Raw genomic sequence first — 11,056 nt, 5'->3', positions numbered from 1 at the left:
TTGCCCCCATGGTCTTGATGGGAGTTGTGGAATCCTGGAAATGTGGTTTTTCACCTGAGCAATGCAGGATGTGCAGAGTCACAAATTTAGGAAGAAGATAGGTAGAAGTGTTAGAGCAGAGATTAGGAGTAAGTAACCAGCGGTCTGGTTTACCACTGAGATTCCAAATTAAAACATGATAAATATCACTGAAAGACTGAACATTGTATTTACACCAATTATACAAATTTCAGGGTATCCACATTCAAAGTTAGAATTGTGAAATAGGAAAAGAGAAAGTATGGAAAGTGTGTCTTTCCTGGATAAGAGAACAATATGTTACATTTTATCATCGGCACTTTTCATGACATTTTCTTTCATATGGAAGGAAGTTGCATGAAATGCATTGTTTGAATCAGCAATGAAGAGAACGCACATCCCAATAAATGGCTTTATTAGTGAAAATTCATTGACAGTTTCCAAGCATATGCGATAACTGCATTTAAAAGCAATCTAAGAAGGAATGTATTACATGTGAAACAGTACTAATAGTTTTATTCTACTTTGCAGAACACCTAGAAAATAATCAAACAACAGTGTTGTTTAAGCGCAGAATTTTAAATAATGTTTACTTTCCTTATGGACAACAATAAAATTAATCACTTTGTAAATTTTAGTATGAGTCCTGCAGTTATGTACGTTTTACTTTTCCTTTCATTACTTAATTCACAAAATTTATTAGGATGTGTAGGAAATATAAAGTTATATTTTAAATAGTTCTTCAAAACATATTTTCACTGATAATTATTTTTACACATATTTATATTTAAAATAAAATATATAAATATTCCTTCATATATATATATATATATATATATATATACACACACACACACATGAGCTATTTCAAAAAGTGGAAGTATCCTTTTCACGTGTAAACATTTTTAAAGAAATATTTACAAGAGAATAATTTTCCCTCCCAAAGACAATGATCTCCAATATCTCTCTTATTCAACAGGTACTCTTCTCATTTTTTCAGCTAATTCTTTTCTCACTTCAATATGTTTTTCTAAGTTTTGCACTTCATGTGGAAGATTGATGTCCCAAACAGATAAACGAGATTGTATTTCTACAAAAGAAAAAAAAAAAATGAAACCAGGTTTCAAAGATTGGCCATAAGGCATTTTTATTTTATTTCTACTTTGTTCATTTATATTTAGTTGTCTTGGACAAATATATATATAAATACAGCTAAAAACAATGTACTAAATTACTGCTATTTATAAGAAAGTCCATTTGGAAAATATTTTAAATGTCTTACAAAAACTACTACATGTCAAAAAGAGTGTGGATCTTTAATAATCTAACATTTCATTTTCTGAAAGAAATTATTTTTTCCAACACTATTCAAAATCAGATCTCATATGGATATTGGTAAGTTGTAAGGAAAAATATCCACATTTAGCTTCAATGTGGGCTAGTTCTAATTTTATAGTGGTCGATATTTCTACTTCATCTCAAAAAATACTCAACATAGTTAAATCACTGAAACTTAATTTTGAGGATTTATGCTTAGATTATTTACACTCTAAAGAAGCTAGCCATCAAAAATACTGAAGTATTATAGCATATGTTATATTTATTATAAATGTGTAGCACACATAATATTAATTATAATCATTGATGTCACTGCACTGTGTTTGGAATATGGTATCTTATTAAACATTACCTTTTTGGTGTTGTGAACTTTCAGTACTTTTCCGGATATACCCCAAAACCAGCATGACGTTTTTAAGGCTTCCTTTAAAAAAAAACATGAGTCTTATGTTAAATCAATATAACAATCTGGACTTTAAAATGTCCTTGGAACTTACTTTTTTGATTCTACTTTTGGAGACACATCAATTATATTAAATAAAAACACTCCAAGACTAGCAATTATTTAATGCTAGAAAATGTGTGACCTATTCCTTGCTACAATTTTTAGGAATTGTGTCAATCTGAGAAAACAATTTAACATTTGAAAACTGGGTTGAGGGCACCTGGGTGGCTCAGTGGGTTAAGCCTCTGCCTTCGGCTCAGGTCATGATCTCAGGGTCCTGGGATCGAGTCCCGCATCGGGCTCTCTGCTTGGCGGGGAGCCTCCTTCCCCACTCTCTCTGCCTGCCTCTCTGCCTACTTGTGATCTCACTCTGTCAAATAAATAAAATCTTAAAAAAAAAAAAAAAGAAAGAAGAAAACTGGGTTGAATGTTTATACAGCCCAAGTTATATAATTAAATGAGATTGTGTGCATGAAGGTGCTTTGGCACTAGTCAAATGTGAAACATTTGGATAAAGAATTGGATGGATGGATATACTGAGAGTCTGTCACAGAACGATACTTTCTTCTCAAGTCATTCACTAAGAAGCCCTAGCTAAGCACTAGCAGTAAAAGGGCAAACAAACACATGCAAACCCAACCCACATGGAGTTTACGTTCTAGTGAGGAGACTGACATTAATGAAAAAGATCCAGGACCCCAAAAAGAGAAGTTTGACCTCATCATTACTGACTTCTCAGGGGCTTTGAGACACGAACTGCCATTTTGAAGAAAGAGTTAATTTAGTCTATCTTCTTGGCTTAGTTAACGACATTAACTTAAATCAAATAAGCAAAGAATGAAACAGCTCATGAAAAACACTGAGGCAGTATGAAGCATGGTATTTCAGAGGGACTGAAAATATACTAGAGCAGAAAGCGCAGAGGAATGTGGTAACTAGCAGAGGCCAGAAAGGTGAGATGAAGCCACGTTGTGCCTGCCGCACCTTGTAGCGTCTGTTTAAATTTATCTTTATTTTAAAAATCAATTAAACCCACTGAAATCCCACATAATGTCAGTAAGGAACAACCACTTGGGTCCCAAAGTACATAGAAATTAAATGAGAGGTTGGAACAACCTTGGTAGAATAAAACTAGAGAGACAATCCGCTAGAGACCTACTGCTCTGCTTGTGGGGACATGTATCCTGATAGCGAACGAATCACTCACAGCATCTAGTCCAACTCCTTCTGTCCAGCTCCAAAATCCCTTCATAAAAACTGGGTAAGAGTAAGGAGAAACACTTGTCCCTCCTTAATGTATTCCTGTTAGAGGAATTTACTATTTTCTTCACTTGTTAAACACATTCTGACCTCTTCACTAGTTACACAAAGTAGTTTTGCAGAACTTAATTCCATTGTTATTTTCAGATCAACTTTGCATATATGCTAATACTATTCTCTAAACCAAATAATTGGTTAAAAGAAAACAATGGAATGTATTTATGTAGAAAATATATTCACGTGCTAGTATGATTTCTTAGTATTTAAAGTAAGAGAAAGAAAAGACAAAGTTTGCTTAAAACATCATGATTGTCAATATTCACACACTGCAGAGTTCAGCATATATTGTTACAAGAATATAGATTTGCTTATAGAATGAAAAACCAAATTTAACAAGGGTGGGAAGCATAAACTGATCAAAACAAACATTTGCTTTAATATCTTTGGTTAAAATTTAAAAATACTTAACATTATCTGTTTCCTCTTTTTGCCTTAGGTATAGAAAGTAAGATGTAAATTCAGTACTCGGCTGCAATAACCTGATTCTCCGTGGGACTGGGAGCATCTACTCTCTCCATTTTTTAAATGGCCCCATTCAAATGTCTCCCATTCCTGTTTCATTATGTGACCTTCCAAGACACTTCACATGACATTGGAAAGTGAAAGAAAAATAAAAAATAAAAGCATATTTTTATAATCTCAAACAATATGGAAAAAGGTCTAAAGGAAAGAAACTTACCTAACTGTGCTGTCATCATGACTCTGACAGAGTCACAGAAATTCTGAATTATACGTATAATTCGACGAGTTGAAAGATCAAGGAGTAAAATATGGCCTCCTCCAGTTCCTATCCAGAGAGCAGTGTTCTTCTGGAGGCACAGGGTTTTCACCCTCCCAGTATAAGACAGTTTGTGTTTTGATTCTGCATTTACTTTTACCATTTCCTCCCTAAAACCATAAAGAAAGTATGCATTCATAGTTTTATCAACAATTAAGAGAGAAAACAGATGTATACCTACATATACACACTACATATAGTATCTTGAATTATGAATACATGACAGTATACGTTATATACCATTAAAATTCTACAAAACTAGTTTTGCAAAATACAGAATGCTGAAGTAGCTTCTCTACTTGAAACACGTTATCAAAGATAACACAACAATAGCCTCTTAACTTCAAGAAATTCTGAAGTACATTAAATGGACATAATTTTTATAAATAACAAGCCTATGTAATTCAGTTTAAAAAAAGAATAAATTTGCCCAATATAAATAGAAAGTTATTTTCAAAAGCTTTCCATGAACTCTAAAAGTTATAAAGGAAAATTAAATTTTAGTAATTTACATGTAAAAGATATCAATACCAACCACTAAATTCTTCCCTGAGCCAATGAATAATTCATGACAAAAATGAAGTGTCCAGAAATAAAAGAACTCTAATACTTTTAGACCTTCAAGAAGTAAGGGGAATTCCCAGCATTTCAGAATATATATCTCCTTACCAACCAGTGAAAAATGAAAAGATTCTAGGCAAGTAAACTTTGAAGTGTCATTTTATAGATATAGGGTGTAATCTAAATGTTCTCAGGGTATAAAAAATCTACATGGTAAAAACAAAACAAAAGAAAAAATATAAAGTGGCTAGAAAATAAGGCTGGCTGAGGTCCCATTTCCCAGCAGCAGCACACAAAAGAGGTGTTTGATTTAGAGTCTGAGATTTATGTCTAACATCCTGGATCAGACTAAGAACTGGCTGTCAGATGTGGTCTTAACCCTTTGTCCTTAGGTAGCTAGTGCACTGGTCAGTCCAGTAGGTTATCCCCCATTTTTAAAATTGTTTTGTAATTTTATCTTTAGAGCAAAGTATCCTTGCACCTATAGGATAATTATAAGTAGTGAACTTTGAGAGCTGCCTGGGTGGCTCAGTTGGTTAAACAACCAATGCCTGGTTTCTGCTCAGGTCATGATCCTGGGTCATAAGATCAAGCCCTGTGTTGGGCTCTGCATTCAGCGAGGAGCCAGTCTGGGATTCTCTCCCTCTGCCCCTCCGCTTGTTCCCCCTCTCTCTCTTCCTTTAAAATAAAAAAATAAAAATCCTTAAAAAATGTAATAAACATCGATACTGTAACACAACTAGATGTACCATCAGCCGTGAACCCAATATGATAACTTTCAGTAATGTACTATTTTTTTCATTAGAGAATATTCTTTGTAATACCTTGAAGAAACCATAAATATTATGTTCCTTTTTTTTTTTCCAAAATGCAATTTGCTAGATGCTAAGAGATGGTGCTAAAAAGCATTAACAATTTGGTTTCTGAGTTTTTGTTAGTTTTCTAGTTAGAGACAAAAACAAAGTATAATTAGCCATACTTCCTTTCTCTGTGAGATCTAAAGTGTAAAGATAGCTCATACAAGCATAAAATAAAGAACCAATGACATCGTACCTACAATCAACAATATGTTGTACACCTAAAAATTTGTTAAGAGGGTCAGTGTCAACATTGTATTCTTTTCACAATAAAATACAATTAAAAATTAATTTACTTTAAAAAGTGCACACAGTCTATTAGTTCACAGAGTTTTTCAGTTTTCTTATCCCGTACTTCCACAAATGGGCTATTTTTCTTAGCAACGTAGAGAGCCGTGTCTACCACCACTGCTATGATGTTGGAATCACTGAAAGCTGCATAAGAAAACCTAGAGGGAAAGACAGAGTGTCACTACTATTCATTTCTTGCAAACAGATTGGCTACCATAGGCTCTATCTTCATGGCAAGCTCCTAGCTAGCCCTTGAAGCTTAACTTAAATGTCAGCTCCTCTGGAATTCATCCCTGACCTATCAAAATACACCAGTCATTCCCTTTCCCACACCAGTACTAGCTGTAATACTATAGAGCTTATTAAATGTAAAATTGTATTTCTTAATTACTGTGTCCCTGATACTAGACTGTAGCTGTGATTTCTTAAGGATAAGGACCATGTATTTTCTATATAACTCCAATCCAGTAAAGAGTCACCAAGTACCTATCTATCTAGTAGATACATATAGTAGATAGACGGGTGAGTATCTATTTAGAAAAATGCCTGGTTAACAAAAGTAGGCAGTTTGTTAAGCAGCTGGACAGAAGGATGGATGGATGAAGAATGAACTAACAGAGGAATGAAAAGTCACGAAAAAGTAAAAATGGTTAAAGTTGCAATTCCATCAGATAAATGACACAAAAGTATCAAAGGGTGTAAAAAATCTTCAGTTCATCATAGGGCAGGAAGATTTCTTTCCTCTGTCTTTCTTGTCCTGGCAAGGGAAGCAAAAACATGTGTTGCCGAAGAGCCACTACACTTTAGGCAATCCTTGAAGACAGCTCAAACTAGTCCAAATATTCCAGAGAATTTTAGAATTTATAAAATACTTTTGTGTGTTATCCTATTTGATTCTCAATAAAAATCTTAAAAAACATTACAGATCTCAATGTCTGTAGTTATAGAAAGCTTACAAATGCTAAATAACTTGCTGGAGGCCACAAGACTGGCATGGTACAGAAGCAGGACTCTACACAAGACCTTGGAGGCCTGTGGCTCCAGAGGCCACATCATCCTTCTCTACCCATCACGCCTCTGTCAGTGAGCATGGATGACAGTAAGGAGGGTAGTGAGGATGAAGCAGCATATAATTAGCGATGTGGTAACTGCTTAGCCAGGAGAGAGACCAAGGCAATTGAGAAGAAAGTATTTCCATGTGTCTATGAAATCTCTTTTGGGAGATGAACAGAGAGCTTCTCTCTGGTAAAGCATTTATACTCCAAATCTTACATGGAATTATAGGGGGTCGACAGCCATGATCTCATAACATGCTCTATGAAATAAGTTAAAAAAAAAACTGGGAGCCCTTCTTTTTAAATATTTTCAGGCTTGGGGGTGCCTGGGTGGCTCAGTGGGTTAAAGCCTCTGCCTCTGGCTCAGGTCATGGTCCCAGGGTCCTGAATGGAGCCCTGCATCAGGCTCTCTGCTCCGCGGGGAGCCTGCTTCCTCCTCTCTCTCTCTGCCTGCCTCTCTGCCTACTTATGATCTCTGTCTGTCAAATAAATAAATAAAATCTTTAAAAAAAAATATTTTCAGGCTGATTAGGAGTGTAAATTCCAGAATGAGAATAAACTTATCCGAACATTTACCACACACTAGGAAACAAATCTGTGAACAGGACAGAAAACAAAAATTCTCACCCACAAGGATTTACAATACACAGCAGTGTATCTGAACCCCAACTCTACTTCAGAATCACCTGAGAGCCTGAAAAGAAAAATACTGACCCGTGGGCCCCACCCCACGATGCATTCTTCTGATTTAATTGGTCTGAGGTGAGTCTCCTACAGAAGGTTATTTTCAGCTACTTAGTGGTTTCTAAGTGGGGCCAATGCTTAGAACCAGTGGGTCTAGTATTATTAAGGAAGCATTTTGAAACTTCTTTTATAACAGCGTGTGAGAGCTGTTGTGAAGGGAAATGAGAGCTGCCGTGGAAGAACAAACCCAAGGCACCGAACCTGCGCAGGGGGAGTACGAGACCACCCCTCAGAGGAAGTGACATCTGAATTAAAACCAGCAGAGAACACAGTCATCATACAAGACAGGGAGAACAACCTTCAGAGGCCAGGGGTGAAAGGAGCAGGCTGTCTTTGAGAACTGAGATGATTTCAGTTTGGCTAAAGCTCAGAGGGCGAGGAGGCTGCAAAATATTAATTTAGAGAGGGAAGCGAGCGCCTTGTAGAGTCTTAAGAAATTTGAACGTCATGTAAAAGACAATGGGACGCATGTGACCAGGGGGCGGGGAGGTTTTAAGCGAGAGACTGATTTCAGATTGATTTGCACATTAGAAGAGCCCCTCTGGGGGCGCCTGGGTGGCTCAGTGGGTTAAAGCCTCTGCCTTCGGCTCAGGTCATGATCCCAGGGTCCTGGAATCAAGCCCCACATCGGTCTCTCTGCTCAGCAGGGAGCCTGCTTCCCTTCCTCTCTCTCTCAGTCTGCCTCTGCCTACTTGTAATCTCTGTCAAATAAATAAATAAACAAAATCTTAAAAAAAAAAAAAAAAAAAAAAGAAGAAGAAGAAGAAGAGCCCCCTCTGTCTGCAGTGTTGTGAATGGACCAAAGGGAGCAGAACAGGAGGTTGAGAACTGGTTAGAAAGATGCTGTTGTTAACATGGCCATCGATGATGGATGACAGCCTGGTCCGCGGAAGCAGCAGTAGGAAAACTGAGAAATACAAGCTTATGAGGGTCAATTAGAAGGAGAGTTAAGTGGACAAAGGAAGTAAATTTAGGACAAAGGAGTCAAGGATTACTCCCAGAATTTCAGTCTGGGGCAACTGGATGGAGATTGAGAAACCAGGATATTCCAAGATAGGGATTTGTGACTCAAAGCTAATAATAATCATAACTAATATTTACTAAGAGCTTTCCAAGTGCTGGGCATTATGTTAGCTCCTTATATTAATATTTAGTCTAGTCTTCCAAACATCCCTTTGAGTTAGGACATATTATAATTCTCAGGCTAGAGAAGACTGGGTATTTAAGAAGTTCTTGCCCAAGTTTACATATTCAATACATGGCAAAACCAATATTTGAACTACGATTTATGCTGTTATCCACCAATCTATGCTGTTTCTCCCTGGCGAATGTAATAAATAAGAATCAAGTGCAATGATTTTATTAAAATAAAACTCTAAAATTTGAAACAACAAATTGGGACAAGGTTTATAGTTTATTTTATTTTCACTTGAAAGTGGTTATCATCAACTTTGCTGTAGAGAGGACATCGGTGTAATTATCAAATCTAGACATGACTTTATTCCCGAGATATAGGTTTCTTACAATCAACACTTAATGGAAGTTATCCAAAATGCATATGTAACACCCACAGATGAAGTAAAAAACTGTGTTTATTGTCTATCAAATTCATGTTTAATTTGATACAGAGATAATGAAATTGTTAAAAATTTAGATTGATTAGTACTACTAAGATTATCATGGCTGTTCATATTTTATCTCAAATGTGATGAGGCTGGGTGATGTCTTTAATAGAAAAATAAATAATGCATTTCAAAAGTTTTTGCTTGGATGGCAACAGCATTATTGATACAAGCATAAGGAATAAACATGAATTTAAAGTGGTAAATTAATTGTATAGATAGAAATAACTTACAGCTGATTTGTCTTTGTCTCAATGAGCTTCTGAATGGTGAAATCATCAGAAAACGAGAAAAGTTTTGTGCCACATCCTCCCCACATGATGTTTTTTTCAGCTGAATTCATGGATTCACTCAAACACATCAGTGGAGTACTGACATTTCCTATATTTAGTATCTTCAAAGGAGCAGCTCCTTTACACTTTGCCAAGAAGAGAAACACATTCAACCAACTGAGTATCTGCGAAATGAAAGGCTGTAAAATCTGCTGCGCTTTCTAAAAGCCACTTTTCCATTGTAAATGGCTAGAGATCTTAAAATAAAAATTCAAAATACATTTTTCAAAGGATTTATGAAATCACGATTCAAGAGGAATGCAGACCAATTTCTGTACAGGAAATAACCCAGGGATTACGCCCTACTAGTTTGTCTCTCATTAGGTAATCAGCTTTTTGATAATAAGGAGTATAAATGAGTAGGATTTTGGACAAATGGATGGAATCACAGATGCCTGCATGGAGGAAAGAACAAGTGTTTTACTGATAAATGAGAATCTGAAGAACAGAAAGCTAAATGATCTCTTCCAGACTAAAGAAAAAGTTCATGGCAAACCAGATTTTTTCCCACATATATTTATAAGGAATTACCACTTCATTTATATAAAAATAGAATTACTTTCTTTTAACATTTTAAATCAGATCTCACTTATCATTTTATCCTTAGTTTATTCATATAAAATGTAGTCAGTCAACAAGTATTTATAGAGGACCTATTTTTATGCAAGACTTTAGGAAAATAAGAAGATGAAAAGCAAGATTTATGATCCTTGCTCTTAGGGAGTTTACATCACTTAAAAGAGGGGTGGAAATAAGCATAAAATAAAAAACTTGAAAAATTTTTTGATGTAGAACAGATTCAACATTTACCTTAACAGTTTTATCTTCAAAAATTGCTAAATTGCCATCAGCAGTTCCGACCAGAAGAAAGTTTTTTTGCTTGCTGAAAGAAAAAATGGCAAAATTGTTATAAAAATAATGCTGATACTGACCAAGATGGCTATAACATTCCCCTCCAGGCTGACTAAACTTTAAACAGGTTTCTATGTGACTATGGACCCCGGACCTCTTTTCTTTGGGTATTTATTTAGAAAACTTAACAATTGTAAATTCTTTCTCTGCGGATTTGAGATACAAGTCCTCCCAGCCTCTTATCAGTTTTAAGGCTCAGGCATGTCTCTCTCAGGGAACTAGGAGGCTTCCTTTTGAAACGTAATCATCAAGAAAGGCAGGGCCGCATCTCCCAGTCTCTATGGAACTGTAGGAGCCTAACTTCAATAATGCAACTAATGAATCTTTGAACACTACATCAAAAACTTATGATGTACTATATGCAGGCTAAGAAAACATAATAAAAAAATAATAAAATAGCAACAATTAGCAAACAAAGATGGCCTAATCACATTGACCCCCCCTCCACACAAGAAGTCCTCCAGTATTTTTCCATTAGCTCGTCCCAGTGTTGACGAGCACAGTTTCAGCACAGTTGAGTATTTCAATCTCTGTCCCTTATTGAAATAATCTTAAATAAAGTCTTCCTGACCAATTAAATGCCACCTGATGAAATTTTTCTCTGACGATATCCAAATAATTTCAACTTCAAAAGTGCCAGTGGACTTTATATATCAGCTGCCAAAAACTTGAGTTTCACATTTTTCTAATATTTATTTTCCAGTGTTTACTTAAACCAGAGCATTACGTGGGGTATAATCTTAATGACTCCGGGAAATCATTCTGCCCCAACTATTACAGCTA

The 11,056-nt window shown here is 35.7% G+C and overlaps 1 protein-coding gene across 4 annotated transcripts in view; it reads right to left on the bottom strand.

Moving 5' to 3' along the window:
* Nucleotides 1-867: 867 nt before the first annotated feature.
* LRRK2 (leucine rich repeat kinase 2) overlaps nucleotides 868-11,056 on the bottom strand; it is a 129,488-nt gene continuing 119,299 nt past the window's right edge. The window contains exons 46-52 of one of the 4 annotated variants that reach the window (XM_032855368.1): nucleotides 10,172-10,244; nucleotides 9,263-9,447; nucleotides 5,614-5,766; nucleotides 3,801-4,009; nucleotides 1,709-1,780; nucleotides 979-1,108; nucleotides 868-928 (exon numbers count right to left, since the gene is read on the bottom strand). In XM_032855368.1, coding sequence (XP_032711259.1) covers nucleotides 987-1,108; nucleotides 1,709-1,780; nucleotides 3,801-4,009; nucleotides 5,614-5,766; nucleotides 9,263-9,447; nucleotides 10,172-10,244 — 814 coding nt within the window. In that variant the 3' untranslated portion in view covers nucleotides 868-928; nucleotides 979-986. Of the gene's footprint in view, nucleotides 1,109-1,708; nucleotides 1,781-3,800; nucleotides 4,010-5,613; nucleotides 5,767-6,134; nucleotides 6,366-9,262; nucleotides 9,448-10,171; nucleotides 10,245-11,056 lie in introns of those variants that run through there. The other 3 variants (XM_032855367.1, XM_032855369.1, XM_032855370.1) reach the window with 3 other exon arrangements.

The sequence above is a fragment of the Lontra canadensis genome, unplaced genomic scaffold (assembly GCF_010015895.1).
Source record: "Lontra canadensis isolate GAN:19392208 unplaced genomic scaffold, GSC_riverotter_1.0 scaffold9, whole genome shotgun sequence".
Lineage (NCBI taxonomy): Eukaryota > Metazoa > Chordata > Mammalia > Carnivora > Mustelidae > Lontra > Lontra canadensis.
Note: the sequence above shows the minus strand (reverse complement) of the source record. Positions and strands in the feature narration are given on the sequence as shown.